This window comes from Apostichopus japonicus, chromosome 19 (assembly GCF_037975245.1).
Source record: "Apostichopus japonicus isolate 1M-3 chromosome 19, ASM3797524v1, whole genome shotgun sequence".
NCBI lineage: Eukaryota > Metazoa > Echinodermata > Holothuroidea > Aspidochirotida > Stichopodidae > Apostichopus > Apostichopus japonicus.
Genome location: NC_092579.1, coordinates 28,736,062 through 28,760,054, shown reverse-complemented (window position 1 = coordinate 28,760,054; position 23,993 = coordinate 28,736,062). Strand labels below are relative to the sequence as shown.

At 38.2% G+C, this 23,993-nt stretch overlaps 2 protein-coding genes across 2 annotated transcripts; one reads left to right on the top strand and one right to left on the bottom strand.

Annotated features, from left to right (window-relative positions):
* Positions 1 to 2,870: 2,870 nt before the first annotated feature.
* Positions 2,871 to 9,554, bottom strand: LOC139960173 (acyl carrier protein-like). Its single transcript, XM_071958337.1, has 4 exons — positions 9,367 to 9,554; positions 8,133 to 8,261; positions 5,407 to 5,494; positions 2,871 to 4,859 (listed from the first exon to the last, which is right to left on the bottom strand). Exons 1-4 carry the CDS (start codon positions 9,517 to 9,519, stop codon positions 4,768 to 4,770), a joined length of 462 nt encoding a protein of 153 aa, XP_071814438.1. The 5' UTR covers positions 9,520 to 9,554; the 3' UTR covers positions 2,871 to 4,767.
* Positions 9,517 to 19,000, top strand: LOC139960172 (CDP-diacylglycerol--glycerol-3-phosphate 3-phosphatidyltransferase, mitochondrial-like). Its single transcript, XM_071958336.1, has 10 exons — positions 9,517 to 9,654; positions 10,136 to 10,349; positions 11,668 to 11,745; positions 12,615 to 12,886; positions 13,383 to 13,564; positions 14,686 to 15,269; positions 15,555 to 15,714; positions 16,158 to 16,223; positions 17,560 to 17,642; positions 18,730 to 19,000. The coding sequence occupies exons 1-10, from the start codon at positions 9,596 to 9,598 to the stop codon at positions 18,847 to 18,849; spliced, it is 1,818 nt and encodes a 605-aa protein (XP_071814437.1). The 5' UTR covers positions 9,517 to 9,595; the 3' UTR covers positions 18,850 to 19,000.
* Positions 19,001 to 23,993: the final 4,993 nt, after the last annotated feature.

Here is a 23,993-nt window from a genome sequence, read left to right as displayed (position 1 = left end):
TTGTGAATGCTCGCCACAAGTTTTAGTGTGGCATTTAAGCTTCTTTTGTGAGAAGTTAACATGCGATGTAGGTTCACACATAAACCTATGTAGATCAAAGTATACAAAGAGCATTATATCTATGTATTTATATGACTATATAAAGGGCTTTATACGCATAGAACTATATGTAGGGCTATATATTTAGAGTCTATAGTATACCATGCCCTATATATGCCTGTATATAGGATTACCAGATTACTACTCTCCTGGCCACTCTCCTCCATAGCCCTACATATTGAGAAAACCTGTCTTCTTCCATAACAAAACAAAGGAAGAAAATAAAACGGTAATATATCGACTCACGTCAACTTCAGACCAAATCTGTCGGTTTTCTCTAATAACATTATTACTCCCTGATATAAAGCAACTTACTATTTTTAGGGCCTGATTTGCATATTATGCTTGCATGATAAGTGTCTGTTATGATCGATAACATATGACTTTTGTGGGTAATTCTTGTTGTATGTGTCATATTCAGACAGCATTAATAATGTAATTAATATGTTGAGCTATCAAAAACATTAATATAGTGAGATTGACGCGTAGTACATGGTCCGGAGGAGGGGGAAGGGGAGTGTTGGCACGGGAAGAGGTATTCTTATAAGAAACAAGATATTAAAGAAAACATTGGAGCTAACCTTCCATCATTAAAACGAAAACATCAATCAGTTCGTATATGTTAATATGAGTCAATGATTTCCGGCATGTCATCTCTACAGTCAGGAAGTACTAAGAACGCTCTTTCAATACTAGTGGCGGATTTCGAAATGTACGGAGTCTTGTACTGAACTAGCAGTGATGTTCATTCTGTTAGTCCTTCTGTGTAGACTGTGTCGCGTCGGTTTTAAGAATTTCATCTCTACAACTAAACTTATCAGCTGATTACGGTCCCCAAAATTACCCGATCCCACCATTATCCAGCTCCCCTCCCTCCCTCCTTCCCCCACACACTCTTTGGTAAAAATGTCTATGCGCATATCATCATTGTGGCGAACGGTTTATAGGACAGCGCAACGGCAAGTACATTAGAGACACAAAAAATCAAGGGCGTAGGAACCGGGGGGGGCTGGGGGCGTCAGCCCCCCTAGTGAAAAATGTGGAGGGGCGGAAGTATCATTCCGCCCCCCCCCCGCTTCGCAAGTCAGAAAACCCCTTTTTCATTTCCAAATGAGAAAAAAAATCTCATTTGGAGCACCAAATTGCATCTAAGGCCTGGTGAAAATACAAAATTAAGTTTACAAAATGGAGTGGGTGTTGAAGTGTGCTATATTGCACCAAATTGCATCTGAGGCTACCTGGAAATGCAAAAAATTCCAAAGGGGAGGGGACACCCCCTCCCCTTAGACCCCTCCCCCAGGCCGGCCATCAGTCTTCAGCCCCCCCACTCAAAAGTACCTTCCTACGCCACTGCAAAAAATATCCCTTAATAATCGTTCCCCCTTTTTTAAAGGATACATTGCTTACAAAAACAGTCAACAATCCCTGTGACCTTTTGTGTAATACCGGCCAATTTCTCTGGAAAAAAACGACACCTATTACATTCATGTTTAAATGCCTGGCGAGACTCCAAACTACATCACACATCACACTATACCATTATACCGTTAGGCTTACGATCAACCGCCGTCAAAACGAAATACCACAAACGGACATTCTAGGCGTGTCTATTTCCGTTGAGATCATTTCAAAGTTGATTTTTAGCGGAAACGGATGTACAGTATGCAAAATAATATGCAAAAAAAATGAAAGGTCGTCTACACAATAACAGATCCTTTGAATGGAATATTTAGTAGTTACCTAATTGTAAAGGAAACGATTGCATACTTTTCCATTCTAATGACGTATATGTTTATGATCTCTGTGAAATGAACACATAATTAAGTTCTATGTAGGCCTCCTAGACTTAATTCCTAAAAGAAGTCTTCGGTTACTGACGTGTCTTTTGAATGTTTGTGCGTATTTACATGTCATCCACTTTGCTCTGTCTTGTACAAATTTAGTATTACTTTAATTACTTCTTAATTGGTCAGTACTGATGTATATGTGAACAAATGAGATGAAAAGTATCGCTCACTTCCGACAGTCCTATAGTATTTGAAATTTCATACAAACCAAAGGAGATTCATCTATGCTTTTGGTACATCCCCATAGAAGGATGTCACGGGATAAGTTCGGGTAATGTTCGGAAATCAATTCCAAATAAGATGGTTAACACAGATTAGTGTAGATCGTATCCCGTTAAGTTCGCGATGTAACCTTTGACCGCTGACTTATACTGGTTGACTGAGACACTCATCCCCATGGAAACACCTATCAAGTGTTTGCCACCACAATGTGTACAATAAACTTAACTGGTAACAGGACACAAACATCAGGCTCCTTCTTATACTGTTTTCCCCCCTCCTTATATTGCCCCCACCCCCAGGTCTCATAATATGTGTGCCTCCAACTCAGAATTGCTGGCGACATTAATGTTCAAAGTATAATTTCCTGTATCAGAAAAAAATACGAGAAATGCACTCAAACAGATATGTTTCTTTCCTGACGTAACTATGATATTGGAAATCATTTTTCTGGTAAACTCAACAGCACATGACATCACTAAGGTTCCCTTTGCGAGAGTGTTCATGCATATTTATTCTTGCTTGTAAGCAATGATAGAATATCCAACAACAGTAATAATAAGCGTAAGGGAATTGTAAGTTGCCTCGCTACTTTCTTTGCTTCCTGTGGACGTCGGGAGGCGGAGGGGGTGGGGGAGGGGGTAGTGAAGACATTACTTAGATGGAAATACCATTTTATAAAGAACAAAGTACACACTGAAGAAACCATGTATGGCAACATATAATTTATTTTGAAATTGCCGAAATAGACTTCAAACATTGAATGATGCAAACTTACAAACTGTAAAGGTTTACTGAATCCACAAAAGGGTGCGCGCATTCATGCTCATGGTTTTGCCACGAATGTTACATGGGAGGCCATGATGGACAATTAAAAATTATACAAGTGTCTTACATGTACAAATCTACTTTGAATAGCCATCAGTGCTTACAATAATCTTTAAATCATTCAAAAGCAAATGGTTCATACATATTTATGGTTAACTGACTACAATCTTGAGAATGGTAAGTGTCCCCCACCCCAGCCCCACCCCCTTTCACTTTTGCTTAAAAAGATTAATGAATGTTCATTCATACTTAGTAAAGATTCCTAAATCCTATTGGTCCATTCAGGTCAGCTGACCGTGGTTAATCCTGTGAGTAACGCACGGTCAAATTACGGGGCATCACTTTAATAAATCTTTGGTTATATGTAACCAAAAATGTTTTGTTTTATGATTTTTTCCCCACACAAATGGTAATGTATGAATGAACGGGGTTAATCAACGGTCTAGCGTGCGTTACTCACATGATTAATGCACTCCGGGTGTTAATGCTATCGCTGGATGCACTCGGGCTCCGCCCTCGTGCATCGCTTGCATTATCCCCCGATCGTGCATTAATCCTGTGAGTAACGCACGCTAGACCGTTGATTAACCCCTTATTATGATATTGAGAACTGTTAATAACATGCTTTACCAATATCTAAACAGATCACAACAAAGTTTCAGAAAATCTTGAAAAATTATTTACCCTTGGCAGATCTTCTGACAAAGTAAAAGAAGCTTGTTTACTGTTTTTGAATGGCGACAAAATGCCAATCATATGATTCGCTTTTGACCTGGTTCTAAAGTTTAAGAACCTAGTAGATTTTGAACTTAGTATATCACTGTCCAAGCATATGATTGAATTCATTATAAAAATTGTTTATTGTTCCAAAATGAAAGATGATCAACCTCTGCAATATCCAAATGGCTATTGATAGCAATTCGGAGCGAGGAAAATTTAACGTTTGTGTGTTATATCTTTGCTACAATTCAATGGTCAAGTAAATCGCCTGAACTACATTGAGATCGGTAGCTGGATATGAATTTTGGCAGATTGAGCAGAGCAAAATGTTATAAAGATTGGCCAGACTGGCTGAGACTGCTACACAAATTCAAAGATATATGACAGTTTCTGTAAACGCGTTATTTCCAGTATTTTCAATATTAAATGGTAAGCAAAATTCATTAACCTCAAAACATAACTTAGAACTCCCAGAATGGAAACAATCAATGATTCATGAATGACATTATATGATTATTATGCAAACCATTGCATCAGAGATGTTTCAAGGAGAACATCTCAACGTCAAATGTTGGTATGAAATGTCAAACTTTCAGAGTGGGAAATTCGAATCATTCTGTGAAGTTCAAAATATCTTTGTTTGGCACAGAAGCCCCACCAGTGGGGGAGTGGAAAGGAGGGAGAGAGGGAGGGAGGGGAGAGTGGGGTGGGTGGGGGCAGTCAGCAGGCATGAGTCTATACTACTATTGGAGAACCTACTTGACACTGCACAAACTGTTTAATATGACTGGATAACAATAATAATGCCACAAACCAAACAAAGAGTAATACAACAAGTCATTAATTACATTCCTTTGGTTACATCTTGTTCTACTCCTACATTCCAACAGAAGTGAAATGAAACGATTACCGCATCAGAACGTTTATGTGATCTATCAGGTTTTATGATGGTAGGAAAATCATAGCATGACACGCCGTCACCATGGTAACATATAACACCCTTTGTAGAGACTACCGGACTAAAGCGATCGACTGCATTTAGGGTTTCTCGAGGTCATTCAACGACGTCAAATTTGTCTCCCAGCAGCTCGATTGCGTCTTTCACTGTCAAGATCTTTTCCGCTTCTTCGTCGTTTATCTCAACTCCTGCGAAAAGGAATAGTTGAAATTATTTCACTGTTAATATTTATTTAGTAATTTGTCTTTTCTCGTGGAGGATGCAAATGGACAAGGGCGAATCACATTGCTGGCAACATCTTGAACCATAGGGCAGACATGATTTACCGGAGAGATAGAAACAGATCTAAAATGTACACTTGAAAGTTTATCGATGACATATGGTAAACCCCTTGAAATGTACAGTGTCAATTGGAAACTGACATGTCTTTGAATGTACTACTTCAAACTTCCCTTGTTCATTCATTTCATTTAAATTTTTGCGAAATAACCTCACACTGCAATACAATAGCTGTCTGAAGTACATTCACAGGTGATCAACTTTGTTTAATTCAATTGATAATATACTTAAAAGCTCACTGAGGCATAGCAGTTGTCCATGGTAAGTGCATTTCTCTGATTTTTAAACAGCATGCCAGAGTTTAACCAAATAGGTGCTTTTTGAAATTTGTCCATCACAACATCAACACCTACTGTATCAAATGTGATTTATCACAAAGGGAGGAGAGGCACTTACCAAACTCATCTTCAATTGCCATTACAATTTCTACAACGTCTAAACTATCAAGACCCATGTCATCGATGAAGTGACTGCTGACTGTGACCTGTGGAAAGTAAAATTTACAAAAGTTTCAAGAGTTGACAGGTTTTTCCTTCTTTTTCATTCCTTCTTCTGCAGTTTCATTCACAATTTGAGTTTGACGACATGAAATTTGAGCAATCGTTGATAGATGTCAAATCAGGCAACATGCTTATGACAGCAATCATTAGTGAATTCTCCAAGATGAAATTAACATCGATTCATTTTTGCCCAACGTGAATACTTCAGTTTAAACATCCCTAGTACTTAAAGTTACAGCTGAAAATTTGTTATCAGTGAATATATGAAAGTAGCTTGTCACATTTGCAAGAAATTCTTTACTATTGGTCATTCCAATATATGACCACAAAGCACTTAAAAGTTGGTTTGTTCCGTAAGGGTAAAAAGTTCACAGATTGCTAACTTTGAGAAGTTGAGACATGGTAATGTTTATGCTTGCAGAGCTTGACAGTGGCCTAAAAGCTTTTAGATCAGGTCTTGATATTCAGTGTGATAATAATGACAACCGGCACTTGCAGAACACTACAACCAGCACTTTATGCCAATCATAATAATTAGAAGAATTCTGGACATGTAAAAACACTGAACCAAACATAGACAGGATATTGAAACCACAGGGGACCCCCTTCCAGCGGTCATATGGCTTTAAATACATTACATATGCAGCACAAGAATAGTTTGCAAGCAAACCCTGGCTGAAGTTCACACCGCATGTTAACTAAACCGAACTTTGACCTTGACCTAAAACAGCATGGCGGTTCTACTACATATGTCACCATAAGATTCACATCTTCATTGCACCCTGACCTTTTTGAAATTTCATAGGGCTTGACTTCTGCAAACCTTAAATTAGGGTTGGGCGATATTTGCTTTTTAATGTCACGATAAATAGTTCAAAAATTATCGCGATATTTCGATAATTACGATAATTTTTTCTTGTTGTTTTTAGTGTGTTCGCGAACACACTAAAAACAACTGCCGATTTCCCACCGGTGTTTTTGCGCAGCAAACACACCGAGCATAATGGCGTGGGGTTCAGGGCCCGCCTTAGAGCCCCGTTGGAGTCAAGGGGTGGAACCCCTTGTGGGGGTCCAGGGGCGAAGGCCCCCGGAAAAGTTAAGCATTTTTGCGTGTCTGGCGATAAAAAAATTCGCAATTGAGGATTCAAAATACTGACTAACTTTATGAATTTAAATTGTCACGAAACTGATGAAAGTTGTAAAATGACAAGTTAGAGTAGCTATATTATGTGATAAAATGAATAGAGAATTAATATGTCTTACAATCTTTATAAAGTTTAACTTACAAAACTGTCGATATTATGAAACAAACTACGTTCGGCAAAGCCCCGTTTCTAGACTGCCTAACAATCAGTTTACAACTGCAGTGTTTAACCGTACTTAAATATCACGGTAGGCTACAATGTGCTTCAAATTTTCTCAGGTACAGTACCTTGCAAAACAACCCCCCTGTCTAACACCTGTTTATTAACATTTTTGGCACGGTTCCAAAAAACTTTTCATGGAGTAAACTTTTTTGGTTCCACTCTAGAATTAATTAGGTCAGTCAGTAAAGGATCCGTAAAGTTATGCTGAAATATTATCTTAGACGTTCAAGGAAAGTAGGTAAATATCCCCGTAACATTAAGGTAAGTAAAACACCTCAAGCCAACCGACTCCTCCGCATGAACAAAACAATCTATTTCCCCTTATACACGAGGCACAGTCTATACCATACATACATAGCACGATATCAAGGCCCCAATAGCTACAGTATGGCCATCTTTATGAAAGTAATCCTTGTAATTCCATGTTTTAGGCCACCAGGCGTGATTAACTTAATGCTAAATATTGTTTCCATGGCCTTGTAGAAATCGTCAACTTCGCAAAATACAATTAGTTGTGTTTTTGTTGTTACGTGAGATCCGTAACCGACAAAGTGGTTAGGCTATTTACTATACACTTAACTATGGTAGGATATTATTATTATTATTTTTTTTGGAAATTCTAGAAAATACTTTCTTTCCCCCGCTTTACACCATATGTGTGGTCTTCTGGTTTATTCATAAATGGGTGTACTAGAGCCTTGTTTACATGACACTTGTTGCATTTAGTACGATATGCCAGTTTCGCGTGAATTTTTCGAAAGTATTTTGCTCGATCTTTCGTAAAATTAGAAAGGTGTACCAACTTACTTTTCGTACACAATTGGTAATTTCTCTACTGATTTTCAGAGTTTTGTTCTCTATACAGTCAATGTTGTAAAGAACGGGTTTTTACGAAGTTCAAAAGTCAGTAAATGAAGTTGAGAAAATATTTCTTTTCAACTGTCTTAACCATGGAATGCTAGAATAACATTTACACATAAAACGGAGAATTTTTTTTTCTACATCTATTTCAAATTTCTTTCACAAGAAATTATCGTCATTTGTTCAATCCTCAAAAAATATCGTCTTGAAAAAAAATTATCGCGATAATAATAATTTTCGATATATCGCCCAACCCTACCTTAAATGAGCTTTCACCTAGATACCAAATTGAGGAGCAATTCTTTAAAGAAAATTAAGCCAGGGTTGGTAATCCATCAGTGATTTAGACAGAACATAAATCAGAAGCTTCCCTAAATCAGCAACAATGTCTCACCTTATCTGGATCAACTTTGTCAAATAATTTCAAAAGGTTTAGTGTCCTTGCTTCTATCTGGTCAAATGTCAACTGTGGAAGATCTGCATAGTGCCTTAGGCATGTGACTGCAACGGATGGTCTTACAACCTGAAAGTAAAATGAAAAATAGAAGCATTTGAATGTAAATTTCATATCAAAATGTGTTTTTCTATCACCATATTCACAAAATGTCATACGCCTATATGACTAGTTTAAACCTTAATATAAATAAAGCATTGTGTCCTGCAAAGTCAATATGTAAAATTCTTCCCAATACAATGAGAATTCGACTGAAAATGTGATCCAATTGTTCAACAATCAGTCCCTTGTGGAACCCATCCAGCTTCTATTGTTTAAATAAAGGTGAGCAAGTTGTGGAAGGGCTGTAGAGCTATATGCTACATGGTAACTTTGACGCCAGCTTAGATCAAATTTCACCAGAGTGAGATTTATAACTGTAAATGTCCTGAGTCAAAACATAATTCATACTACGTACTGGGTGATATAGGGTCCTAAATATAGAAAACTGACGTTTCGTTCATTCACAATCACTCAGTATATACTTTATCCTAAATTAATGCAGGCCTAGCCTAAGTTAGGTACTAGGCCTAGGAAATTTCAGGTTTGGATTGTATCGATTTCATTCCCATTTTGTTGAGGCTGTAAAGATATAAAGTTGGGATTCGTGCAAAGTGGTTTACAAATTCAAAGTGGCTATTCTTATGACTAGTTGTAAGAATAATTTCCGACTACGCATGCGCAGTTGCTATTTGATGACCAGGAGTACTATTTTTACGACGAGGAGTAACAATAATTTCCGGTTAGGGTTAGAGTTAGGATTGAGGTTTAGGGTTATGTTTAGGGTTAGGGTTACCCCTACTACATGCGCAGTTGCTTTATTTACTTTACTGCGCTTGAATTCGCCTTTGTCTTTGTCGTAAGACTAGTTTATAAATAATTGTTACGACTAGTCGTAAGAATAGCCACGGCCTTACAAATTTTAATTTCACTACTAACTACGGTGAAGCAAGTTTACAGGGACTGATGGCAAATGTATAGTGTTGGTAAGCACAGTACTGGACGCCGAAACGTACACCCCCACAATTACAACACAAGACTAGGCCTACGCAATAATGCATGCAGAGAGCACGCAGCCTAACGTTATGAAATTCACATGTACGGCCTAATGTAAAGTTTTTGATTCATTCATTACGTCTAAAGGCTTGATGCAGTTGAAGCTATGGTATGGTCTGTTGTTGACTAATGTACTTGAACATCGAGGTGCTGTTTTGACGACTACTGAAGTCAGACGCTGTAAGGCAGCAGCTTTTTGGAGCACGGTTCTGATTCTGCAGACGGCAGCCATGTTGATCAACGAGCACTAATAACGTATATTATTTCTTATTTCTGTATACCGCCCCCTCATTTACAAAAATACAAAAATGGCTGCGCCCATGTTGAGATGGCGAAGAATGCTGCGATCTATCCCACGTTTTGCCCCGTAAGTACAGATTTTGAATGATTAAACGATTAATCGTCTACTTAAAATTTGAGCCTCAGTAAATGAATGCCACCTTGAAAAATGCAATGTTTAACTCCATTCGCTAGAAAACGTCGATCGAAGTATTCTCGCAAAATGGGATCTTACTAGTTGCCTGCCAATGGCCCGTATTGCGTAAGGGATATGGTAGGCGTAAAAAAGTTAGGCCTTGGTGTGGTACTGCACAAATCGCCCCTGATGTGGCCGAGTCCTATCTTGTATAAGGCACGGCCAAAATTTCACCAGACTGATTAAGGCAGGACACGTGAACTGTGCTTCTAACATTGCTTTCTATTGAACAAACTGTACTTTAATCAAGGACTTTAATCAATGATCAAGTATAATATAGGACATTCCAATTTCTGATAAACGCTTCACGCAATTTTAAGAACATCACCAAAAAAAAACGGAAGCAAAGTCTGCAATTTATTCTCTCTGTTAGATTGTGCGCAACATTGAGCAGAGGCAGTCTGCATCCCAGCAAATCAAGTGTATCAACTAGTAGAAGTGATCATACCTACACTAAGCCTGCAGTGGATCCTGTTATACTGAAGGAGAAGTTTAGATGGATGAATAGTCAAGCTCCAGTCTTTGGAATCTCTGGTGATACTGTTTCAATATTAGCTGGTCCATCTAGTTACTTCAACACAGTCAAGGTGAGTCTGTAATGGTATTGGGAGTTGGCAAAAGGGTGGGCCGGGGGGATAAGGGGTAGTGAAGGGGCAGAAAACCAACAAGCTTAGTGGATTTATCCTAGAAGAATATTAGTTTTGAAGATAACCCAAGTTAAACATCAGGCATTTCAGCCTTTCTTCTCAAAGTTCCACCTTTTTTTTTTGTTCTTAAACTTATTGATTTTGAAATTTAGACCTTTTATCTGAAACTTTCGACCGTTATCTTGAAATTGTAACTATTTCCTCAAATTGTCAAGTTGTTTTATTGAAGTCTGTACTTTTGATCTTATATTTGCATTATTTCTTCTCAAATTTTGTCTATTAATGTTTTTGGTGTACTACTTTCGTATGAAAGGTTGAAATTTTACACATATAGTCAAATGTTTGTATGAAAAGTCAAAATTTCAAAGTGGGAATTTTGAATCATTCTGTGAAGTTTAACATTTTTTATTTCATGCTTAAAATTTTCACTATCCTGTTGATATTTGGAACTTTTCCTTGAAAGTTTGATTGCTTTACAGTATCTTGAAATTTTGACATTGCATTTTGACAATTTTGGAGATTATGGTTTTCTCACATTTTGACTTTGTATTGAAAAATGTGATATTGCATACGTGATGAAATGTTTTGATCATTTCTTAAATTTATGGCAAGTTTGAGAGAAAGTTTAAAATATATAACGAGGCTATAAAACAAAACAGGGAACTGACCATTTGATTGCTTGGCACTACCTTTGCTAATTTTGCAATAGATGCAACTGAATCACCTAGTGCAACATTAGTTCGGGAAGTGGGGGAAAATGCACTCGGTCCCCCCCCCACCCTTGCCTTTTTAAAGTTGGGGGGCAGCTGCCTTGTCTTCCCACTTGATCCACTCCCTCCCATCCACCTAGCAGAAGCTAGAATCTAGTGGGTGCACTCCTAGTTAGAAACGTGGGGCGTGGAGAATATTTCTTTCAGGTGCGTAGTTTTGCATTCGTTCTTAGTAACGAAGAAGAGCAAAGACATTTATGGCTAGAATGGGATTCAATCCAGTGACCTCTGACCTCTTGGTTACAAGGCCAGTGCTCTACCAACTGTATATCCCTGTATATAAAGTTGGTGCCGGGGGCGCCAGTCAGATGCCAAAGTAACTTGCATAGTGTATAAACACGGTTCACTCTACAGTTTCATTTCATTCACCCCAGAAAGCTGCCATTTTTTCATTGTTTAAATTTCCCAGTTAGTTTTCATTTGCATATATAGTTCTTAGCAAGATATGACTTAAATGATCTAATTAATCTCCTTCTCTTTTATTCTAGTCCTTAATCAGAAGATCCAAGAAGCGTCTGGTGCTTGCCTCTCTTTATCTCGGTACAGGAGCAATGGAACAAGAGCTGGTAAATATATATAGATAGAAGTTTGAGAAACTTGTAGTTTATTATCTGGGAATAATCACCAGTATTATACCAATTCTGAGATTTGGAAACATTGTTTTTAAATAAAAATGCTACAAAAAGGGAAGATTCTTACAAGTAGCAAAAACTGCTTCACAGCTCTTGATTTGCATAAATAATTTGGTGCTTTTGCTTTGCAATAGCTAGTAAATCATTCCTGCTATTAGCCTTTTAAAGATGATATTAATTAATGATTTCAGAGGCATTTTCAGCATTTTGCCAAAGGGAGGATAGGAGTGGGGTTGACAATGGGCGGTGAGGGTAGGGAGGGCAGTTTGAATTGATTTAATGTAATATTATAGTACTTTCAGCTGAAATGTAATTACATATTATTTAATCTAACTTTACCAGTAATAGGCCACACCCCTAATACCCCAATAGATTTGGACATGCAATCGTACGTTTCGTTGCAACTGCCATCTCTCAGTGACGAGTTGAACGACTTAGACTCAGTTTGTGGAACATTTTTGATCTGTAAATGTGAGAGAAAGATGGAGAGATGTGGCAATGGGGGAGGATGAAGGGGGATCATATAGTAGTACAAGCATGCATTATATTGGATCAAGTTTACTACTGGTGCACTAAGAAAAGCTGATGCTCTTGTTAGTCTATGGTTTGATTAGATTCCAGTATCGTTGCTGAGAGAAGAGTTGATTAGAAAATATTTGATTTTTAGTTAAAAATGAACAGAAACAGAGAGATATAGATCTGGAGATTTTTTTTGGGGGGGTGGGGGTGGAGGGGTGATGCAAGGTGGGAAACATCACATTGCAGTGCAAACAGACAGGCATATTGGATCGATTTCATCACAGGTCGTTGCAATGCAAGAGGCTTTGTTAGACTCGCCTGATCTGGAGGTAACTATTCTAATAGACTGCACACGAGGCTCCAGAGGGCAGCATAACTCACGGACGATGCTGTTGCCGCTCCTGAGACAGTTCCCCGGCAGGGTGAACATCGCCCTCTATCACACTCCTGATCTGCGGGGGATCCTGAAGAGGCTCATTCCCGAGAGATACAACGAGGTCGTTGGTCTCTCCCACCTCAAAGTGTACATTTTTGACGACACTTTTGTCACTAGTGGGTGAGTTGTTTTTCTGCAAAGAAGAAGAAAAAAACGACATCTTTGGCCTAAATATAAAGTGTGCAAACCAAATGCTCTAATCTATTGCATAATTGTAAATTTATGAAAAACTCTTTTTATCCCATTTCCCTACATTTTACAGACAAATTAGTCATTTCTTCTTCCAACACAATATATGGGATGTTTTACATTTGTCAGTTCATAGAAGTCTACTGGAAGGGTTAAGAATGGAAGAGAGGGATGAACAATTTTATCCCCTCCCACCCACCTCCCTCTCCCCCTTCATCCCCACTCCTTGCTCTTTAAACTATTCATGAGTAACACAATAAATTTTCTACTTTAAAATTAAATCAGTACCTTGTCATTTAATTTTAAATGTTTTATCATTTTTATTTATATAATCATCCATTGATGCTCATCCTTTCAATTTCTTATTTTTTAATTTTAATTCATCATATTTCTCATTAAATATCTCATAATATTTATTCTCCGTCAGGGCCAATCTCAGTGATGCTTACTTCACCAATCGACAAGACAGATACATCAGGATTGACGCCTGCCCTCACCTAGTCTCGTTCTACGAGTTGCTCGTAAAAGCGATCTGTAGCTTTTCGTTTCAACTTCATGCCGACAACAGTCTCACTGTCGACAAAGACTTTGGCATACATCCGTATGAAGGTATTAAGATCGTTGTGAAATCAGTGGCGGAGCGTCCATACAGTCAGGGGGGGCGGATGCCCCCCCTAACGGACTCAAATGGACTGCTGGCGCCCTTTTCAGCTTTTTACCACTTTTTACTTATTCCCGATTATTGACTTTTTTATTGCGCTCTCATCTACCTATTGACATTTGCCACATTTTGTTGGTGTAATTTACTTACAAAATGCTCTAACCGCGGTCTTTACCACAGGGATTGTGATGAAGCGCATGTACTTTCAACGCCCATATAAACTTCCAAGTTGTCACAAATGGCGATGATACCTATTTATTCTTTGTCTTACCCGGAAAGGGTCATTTCCGGCGATCTAGGAAGTATCTTTACTCAAAAAATGTCTGTACTCTCCGCGCCAACCTGTGGTGGCGCTCCGCTTAGATAGTGTTGAAGCGCCCCTACAGGCCATTCTCGCCCCTCCTGACCAATACCCCTAGCTACGCCACTGAGTGAAATTCTTGTTGTTGCATTTGATAACTAAATATAGAAGGAAATGTAAATGAGGTATAAGTAGAGAATGATAGAGAAAGTTAGTCAAGGTAAATGACAAGGCAATTGATAAAATATGGGACAACCACATAAACTGTGATAATTTGTAGAGCTAAGGATCAATCCTGTCCGCCCTCAATAGAAATCGTAAAGGAAAATATCATTGCAAGTTTGGATTGCATTTCACCGGCTTCGTTGAATGTGTTCTGTAGGAAACTGGCAAATAATTGCTGGTATAGACCAGTATAGTTAACCTTTACATGACAAAGTTTGTCGCCGAAAATTCCAAAAAAGAAATGATCTTCGCAGCATTTTAATTCATGCTCGGTAAAATTAATAGATAGGTGACAATTTTGTCAGTTTTCTCTTCATCAGTTGCTAACATAATCTATTTTGAAAGCAGAAAGTAAGGGCTTTCATTCTTCGAATAAAAAATCTTTGGTTATCGCAAGGAATTATTTGAAAGAATTTCCATTAGATGTCATTGGTCGTGTTTTCAAAAAGTATGACCTTTTTTCCAAACAAGTACCTCATTTTGTTCTTACATATATTTTTTTTTAAATGCATTTGTGTCTTTTTAATTTTGTTTAATTTTTAGGAGATGAGAAAGAGTTCAGAGAACGTGCTAAAGCTAGAATCGAATCTGTCATAACACCCGATGGGTGGAGCAGGACGTCTGAAAAATTTAGTCAGGGAACGGAAACTTTAGAAGATAACAGTAAAAACGCATATTTGAAAGAAGCAGGAAATATTGATTCAGAGGAAAGTTGTTCACAGGGGGGTAGTATTAATACCACCTCCCATGAAATGGAGAAATCCATGCCTGGTATTGCAATGGAGACAGATAAGAGGACTAAAAATTCGGATGATTCCAAGGATTTCAAGGATTCGAGCGAATCGAACAGTGATAACGAACTGAATTGCAATCAAAGCAATCGTGAAACTGGAGAAATTCTTCCAAACATCGGGCGGAGGAAAGTGGACACTTGGATTTACCCCCTTGTTCAGATGGGTCCACTGGGTATATGCGTGGACCAGAAGGTTACAGCGGGAATATTGGAGAATCTGGATGAGGGCAGCAGACTGCACCTGGCCTCGGGATATTTCAACCTCACTCAGCAATATAAAGCAATAATACTCAGGTCGAGGGCAAAGTGCGAAATATTACTTGCATCTCCTCAGGTAATCAAACTTTTTCCATTTTGGTTGCAATTTTGGAAATTCTGTTATTTTAATTGGCATATTTCTATGACCAATCTTTTTATTTTAAGTTTTCTTTCCCGGACCCCCAATAATCCCTAATCATTAACACGGTTTTCTTGCTTGAAATGATGTGCAGTAATTATGTGTCAGATGTCTTTGACTATTCTTGCAACACTGAACTAGAGAAGGTCACAACTAATAGAGAATCTACCAGCAATGTAAATCCATCCACACAAAATCATTTCGATATTTGGTTTGTCGAAGGTTAATGGGTTTTACGGCGCCTCGGGTATTTCTGGTTACATACCCGACTCTTACACCTACATCGCTAAGAAATTTTATCAAGCAGTCTGCCGGAGAAAACTCCAGGAAAGAATAGGAATGCACGAATATTACCGAGACGGCTGGACGTTCCATGCCAAAGGTATTTACAGCAGCCAGCTCAATTTCATTCCTGTAATACAATATTCCTTTAGCTTCTTATGAAGCAGATAATAGCAGTAGGACTTATAAAATTGAAGTGAAACGCACAAATTATACCTCGATAAATTGAATGGCCTGTTAAGTTATTAATTGAGATGACTATTGAAATTCATTTTTAATAGACAGCGATTTTTAGTTTATGTTGAATTTCACTTCTCATATTTCACAGATTTAGTATTCTTTTGCAGTGGCTATTAAAGTTTGGGGGGTGGGGGGGCAGAAGTCTGGCCTTCATCAAGGTTTTTTTTTTTTTGTCTTTTTCAATTGATCACTTTCTGTGCTAAGAAGAATGAAAACATTGTATTACATATTAGGTTACTGAAGAGATACATAATATAATTAACAACATTTTATGGATATTTTCTTTTCTTTCTATTTTTTTAGGTCTATGGTATTATCTTCCTGGTCAGAGTTTACCTTCTCTTTCATTAATTGGATCCCCAAACTTTGGTAATTCACTTAAATTTACAATTTTATGTTGTTGCTATAATACACAGAACATCATTATAATTTTCGTCGGTTCCAGCTTAAGTATATTTTAGATTTTTAGTTTTTGAGGTAATACCCTGGCGTCATAGTCTCAAGGGAGTCTCATCAGTTAAAGTGGCTGGATTTCATAGTCTAGCACAGGAATATGTCATTGGTGCCATTACCACTAACAAATCTGAAAACCATCTGTTGCCAATGGAAACCGCTGTCGTGTCTGTTTTATCATCGGGTTTCCGCACACGTAGATGCACTCATAATTATCTCGATTCTCAGACCGTTGTTATAAAACTAAATCAGGGTTCAAAGAGTGTCCAAAATTTGAGTGATATATGCGCCAGAAAACAGCTTTCATGGAGTTAAGAGTTTTACGAATGGTCTTATGAATCGTTCCTGTTGTCTGTCATTTCTGTAAGGCGGTTTTTCTCACTTTGGAAAAAGCCTTTGTGAAATTTATCAAAGTCTTTAAATTTGCTGCATTGTTATGTCATTTCACAGAAAATCCAACTTAGGCTAATGCTAACCTTGTCATTAAAGGCATTGAAGAATCACCCCAAACCGCGTGCGGCCATCTGAAAAAGTTAACTTTCCATTGCTTGCAAGTGACGTTTTGTTCGTGTGGCTACAAAATGCAGACAGAACAGTAATGAAACGTGATACCTTGTTATCTTTAGCTGGACCTGAGATGTCCATTGACTGCAGCTGTATGTACTGACTGTACACTAGTGTCTAATTACAGATGGTAGTAAGCTGTGTGTGTGTATTTTCTGGGATCGATGGTGGTGTCTAACACTTCTGTTACACCTCATTTGAAACTAGGTCAGATTACCGGCATTAGACGTTTCTTTTTGCGCGGGTCTTCACACCCTTTAACATGTTGCCTATACCCCTCTTGATCGTTCATTCAAGCCCTGGTCTAGCATATAAAATTCCATCAGGTCAGAGGTCCTCAGAAGACACACAATACTCGTGAGGCAAATCAAGGCTTGTTTAGCTGGAAATAACATGTTTACTATGCATTAACTAATGTAGCTTTTTTTCAAGGTCAAATGATGTTGAAACCATGCTTGGGAAGAAATTTTGGTTTGATTTTGTTTATGAAGTTAATAAGAAGCAGACAGGTTTTACTGGGCTATAATCTTGATAAGCAAAAAAGAGTTGGTCTGAGCAGCGGAAATCATCAGCAAGTTGGCCTGCGAGTTGACAACCAGCTATGACGTTTGAAAATGAGATTGAAACCATCAATGCTGTGCTCTCTCATTTTAATCCTATTTTTTTATTTTTTTTTTTTTATTTTCAGGTCATAGGTCAGTCAGCAGGGATCTGGAGAGCCAATTAGCTATCTTAACAACCAATGAGAATCTTCAGCAACAGTTACATCAAGTAAGGGGAAAAAAAAGTCTCTTCTATTTATCAATTAATTGTCTCTTGTTTACTTCAATGAGCCCTCTCCCCCACCCCCAACCCGCCCTTCCTTGGCACCAGCACCATGCCCATCCCTTCCTCACCTCCTTCCTCAGGCTCAGTGGTTGTTATGGTACTATATATATCATAAAGTAAAACTGGTAGTTTGTGAAAAAAAATGATACAATAAAATGTTGATTACCCCCCCCCCCCCCGACATGTAGGGACCAAAGGGTATCTGTTACATATGAAAGAAATTATTCCATGTGATCAACAGATCAAGTTTCCTATACTGTAGTTTATGTTAGGTTGCTGTTATACTTGTGGACTGTACTTAGGTGTATGTAGGTAAAAATGTGTTTTGTGTAATGTGAAATATACTTCTATCATGTTCTTCACCAAGGAACTCGTCTGTGTGTCTTTATGCTGTTAATGCAGGCAAAGAAATATCTAATTGGGTTTGGTCAGTACCTATATGTTCGGTACGATAAAAAATAATGATTTTTGCCATAAACGAAGAATAGGAACAGCATGTAAGAGTTAGGTCGACTGAATGATTTGTGCCATTAACATGTATTTAATACCTGGAAAATATTAGGTCTCTGGGTGTGGACAATTTAATTTCTTTTTGCGAAAATAAACTTTCAACTTGTTCGTAGCCTCTTTGACACGTTGTCATTACAATTACAGGTATGGTTGTTATAGTAACCTAAAATACTTATGATAATAATAATAATAATAATAATAATAATAATAATAATAATGATAATAATAATGATAATGATAATAATAATAATAATAATAATAATAAAAACCACTGATGGTTCAAGAAAAAGACATCTGTCTTAAAAATTAAAAATGATAAAAGATCTGTTGGGGGGATAAACTACATTTGTTGAAATTTGATAGGTATGAAACTCTGCCTTGAAGTGTAGAACGTTACCTGTTTTATATTACTTAATTATTAACAAAATTATCCATTTATAACCCCTTTTTTTAAGGTGATGTATTTCTATAAACAGTTGATGCAGGTTTTGAGATATTACATGTCTTTCTCTCTTCCCAGGAACAGGAAACACTGTATTCCAGAGCAGAGACTGTGGATGATAAAACTTATGAGAAACCAGATAGGAAAGTAGCTCTGTGGGCCAAGCTTGTCACTATAATAGCTCATAACTTTTACTGAGTTGATATCCACCAAATGAGGCTATATATGGAACATCTCTCATCTAGCTGGACTTTATCTGTGGTAATTTGATCATGCTGAAAGCTTCATTGAAAGCTGCGATGATTCCATTGGTATGATTATTGAGGGGGTTTGGATCAGAAAAGGGGTGAGGGTGGGGGGGGGTGTTGGGGTGGGACAGGATCAGAAAAATATTGTTGCAGCTGACGAGAGACCTCAACAGAAAGGTTTCATTGGTTTTGCCTCATAATTATACTTCTCCCACGGAATTTGAGCTCGAATCCTGCTCTTTCTGTGTGATGCAGAGATGAACCAAGAAAATATTGATAGTAAGTAAAGAAAAACCGCATGCATACATGTTTATGTTTTGAGGAATCCATGTTTGAAACTTTTTTTAAATACTGAATATATTTTAGACATGGATGCCTAGGGGTCTTACCCCCCATCCCCCTCCCCACCCCCCCCCTGGATCTGCCACTGCGATGATGACAGGTTTCATAAACACTGCCACCAGAGTTGTTATGCTGCCAGTGGGTAAACAGCATATACCATTCTTACAAAGTTAAGACTGGAAGAACAGTTTGGTCAGGTATGGGCAATACTTTCTTACATTCTGCAAGACCTCTGAAGAGGTGGCCGATTGGGATTACCATCCATCTGCAGGGATTTTGTGACTTGAAGCAGTAACTGCACTTACAATGCACTTACAATGCAGTTACACTTACAGTGCACTTACAATGCACTAACAATGCACTTACAATGAAGTGCATTATAGCTCGATGCAAGAAAATCTGACAGGTAAATAGAATTGTGTAAGGATAGTATTTTCTGAAGGCTGAAACAGAGCCCTGATGTTTGTCTCTAAATTTTATGAGAAATGTTTCTAATTTAAGATGTTTCATAACTTGCAATAAATATTTATCAAAAATTAAATGTAAGACAACATTATTATTATTATTATGTTGGTTGACTTTCATTGCAAACACCTTCAAGTGACAGAAATTAATGTCCAATTTTGCTTTTCTTTTTTGAGTTTAAATACATAATTGTTTATGATAACAATCAACGGACAGTTATGGAAAACTATTATCCAATTCAAGCCAATATTTATACTGATATTAGATAATACTTTCATGGCACATTTACGTACATATGCCTAGCCAACTTTGCAAACAAGAATCGGAAAACATTGGTATCATTGTCAAATAATAAGGGTAGGAACTACAAAGCTAACTTTCATTAAAAAAAAAATAAGTGTAAAATAACGTCTTAGTGATATGAAACATTGCAATAGTTATTTAACTGAATCTGGGGATATTTTTTTTTAATTAAATTAAGAAAGAAAAAATTATATCACCTTGATATTTGTGGAGCGGGAGGAAGGGGTAAAAGAGTGGGGGGCACAAATGAAACCCCTTCAGTAGCTGGTGATGCAAACATATATATATATATATATATATATATATATATATATATATATATATATATATATATATATATATATAACATTTTAAAAGTCTAATTAATTCTAAAATATTGATAAATTATGAAATGAGCATTAATGTACTATTTAATTCGTTCATGTTTGCTTGAATTATTTTATGTTTGAAAGTCTTCCTCGAGCCAAGGGAGGGGAGCCAAGGGAAACTTATTTGTAGTTTTAACATAATTTGATTTTATTCTGAATAATATTAATAGCAGAGTTTTATGTAAACATTGAAAAGTGACTCAGGTTTAAGATATGTTGTCAATAAAATGTATTTTGGTAGTAAAAAATTAATAAATATATCAGTGAGACCTGGATGAACAGATACTACTTTATGTTATGAGAGGTGGACCTCAATGAAATTGCAGTTTCTATTTTAGTTTTCTGTTATTTCTGTTTTCAGATATTAATAAATGATTGGGGAAATATTTTTAGGCTTACACATAATTAGTATGTCATTTCCTCCATAACACATTGCATGCAGGGAAAATGAGCATTTCTGATTTGGAACTTAACATATGCTAATAATCCAATAAACTTTTGTCATGACTTAACAATGCTTTATTGTAATATTTTCTGCCATTTTCTTCATATTAAACTAATTATTTTTTTCATAAGATTAGCTTGTAGATACCATAAACATTAGTCCAATATGAGTAGGTCAGCAGGAATTACATATGTCACCAAGAGCACCGCAAGCCAGGTCGATCCTGAGGAAGGTCCCGAGGGCAGTAAGGTTACTCCCCCCACCCTCCCTGCCTCCCCCTATTTTCAAATCTGTTGGTTTTGTTATGAGACTGAAAGTACAGTAATATGCGTCCCATATTTCCACAGGCCCTACGGCCCTCCCCTCCATATCATGAATCATGAGTCGTCTCCATCTAAATCACTGATTAACGTTTCATCACTCCCCTGCCCTCCCCCCACCCCTCCTTCATGTCTCTAACACCTTCCTGTGTCTGACATTTACTCCCTAAGCTCCAACAGACATAGTTCTGTGACATTGAAGGCAAGTTTTCTCACTGAGTTTCTTAATAATTTCTCTAATATCCGATCGAGACCAGTCGACACAGTTCCCCGACAAAGCCCGGCAAATAAATTGGAGGGGCCGACCCCACCCCCCCCCCCGATCCAGTTATAAACCTTAAAAAACTAACAGATTTAAAGGGAAAACACCTAATTTATCGTCTTCAGAAAAGAAAATCCAAAGTAGCGTCACGATTTCATAATTGACGTGATTTGTGGACTCGATTTGATACAAAGATGTGCTAGTACCCGCAACCAAGGGCGGCGGAACCGGGGGGCACAGGGGGCACGTGCCCCCACTTTCCCTCAGGTTAAAAATGTGCCCTTTTTCTACATAAAAATTTAAACTCTTGATCACCTCATTAGGTCAGCGATATTCCAGTAAGAGATCTAATTCTAATTTAGAACTATTAATGAATTTCTGTGGGAAAAACTCAAAGCTATTTCGAATGGAAAAAATTGTTAGTATCTCTCCTGTCTGACCACAATGACATTCGCCTGGCATTTCCGAATGTTCTCTGCCTAATACACATAAACCTATACTGGCACCAACGAGCGCAGCCTCCGGAGAGAGATCCTTCTCCGTACAACGCCGGATAAAGACTTACTTGCGGAGCACGATTGGTGAAAAACGGTATAATAATGTGCCAATGCTTCATATCCATAAAGCAAGAACGGACGGATTAGTTATACGGGACATCGCTAAAGAGTTTACAAAGCGAAACCCACGTCGAATGAAATATTTCTGGAAGTTTTATATGTTAACTACCACAAGGTTTGTAACCAGTGGCGGAGCATCCATACAGTCAGGGGCGGATGCCCCCCCCCCCCTGACGGAGTCAAATGAACTGCTGGCGCCCTTTTCAGCTTTTTACCACTTTTTACTTATTCGCGATTGTTGACTTTTATTGCGCTCTCATCTACCTAGTGACATTTGTCACGTTTTGTTGGTGTAATTTTCTCAGAAAAATGGCGATGACACCTATTTATTCTTCGTTTATCTGCAAATTAGCAAGGCCCGGAAAGGGTCATTTCCGGCGATCTAGGGAGTATCTTTACTCAAAAAATGTCTGTACGCTCCGCGCCAACCTGTGGTGGCGCTCCGCCTAGATAGTGTCGAAAGCGCCCCTACAGACCATTCCCGCCCTCTGATCAATACCCCTAGCTCTGACACTGCTTCTAACATTTTGGTGAGAGCCATTATGCATATTCAATTTAAAAAAAAAATCCTAATGCATTTCAAAAAATGCATTGCTATATTACATTGAGACTTTGTAATAAGCAGAAGCCATTTATAGCGTACTATGAATATAATGAGTATAGTTTTAATATCCCATAACCAACCCCATCCTTAGTATTTTGACATATTTCATTTGCGTTCATGCATGTATCGATCGCGTGTGCAGGGACTTTGACTTAATAATGATTTCACCTCATTTTGTCTCGAAAGAAAAATTGTTCCTTCATTCCCAATTTGCACATTGGATATTTCAGATTAAAAGTGCTTCCGCCGCCCTTGCCCGCAACTCTAGAAGATTGATTCTATCCTACCAGATTTACGGATGCCGTGTGAGTTCTGAATTTGCATTAAATGTTCAGCTATATAGGCTATCGACCCAATACGAAAATTTATCGGTGGCTGTATGTACTTGGTGTGGTTTTCACACTGATCTGTAGTGTACAGATCAGTGGGTTTTCACAACGAACCGGAATGTTGAAAACGGACAGTGGCGTTTAATTGCCACGCACCCCCTCCCCCCCCCCCCGGCCACTTGTCTCCAAATTTGAGTGTGACCTGGCCAGGTGCTTCTTGACGTTCGGATCCATGCAACTGACATGCAGCCTAATTGGACGTAGCTAAGGCCTGATGATTGGAGGGGTGGGGGGGGGGGGGTAGTGGCTGAAATTCCAACTGGATGGGTTTTGAAGCCAGAAAATTCCGACTGCACGTGGTAAATATGACTGATTAGAGGTCAATTTTGACCGATTTTTTTCAATTTAGGTCACTCACAATCACAGGAATATATGAATAGGCCTAGGTAAGTTAGAGTGCGACAGTCGGAAATTCCGACTGTCGCACTCCAATTTTCCAACTATCGTCAGTTTTACCAAGTTTGGGGTGAGACACCCCCTACACCCCCCCCCCTCTAGCGACGACCCCGCTGACATTTATATAGTTGCAAGTAAAATACGTCGCAGTATTGGTGTTAAATTTGTCGAATTTCAATATCCCACGTCCCTTATAACCGTCCTCCACGATCCCCGCCCTCCTTCCAACCAGCGGCAAAACGAGAGATTAACTTGGGGATCGAGTACCACCCGGGAGTTATTTGCATGTGCCAGGCCCAGGCTAGTAAATTAGCGCCGAGCAATCGCGAGACCGCGCTAGCACCATGAATTCGGTTCCTACATCTTGATGATATTGAATCTTTACTTTTGAATCCATTTACTGTGTTCACCAATATTTTTTGTTGCTATTTTAGTATCGGGGAACAGGGGCTTTTCCCCGATCCGGGCTTACGGTTACGCCGCCTGTTCCCAATCCTCTCTCTTTGGAATTAAAGTCGTGTGAGTTTTAAAGTTTTAACGTTCAATGACAATTGTTTCTTCACTTTAATTGCAACAGTTTCAT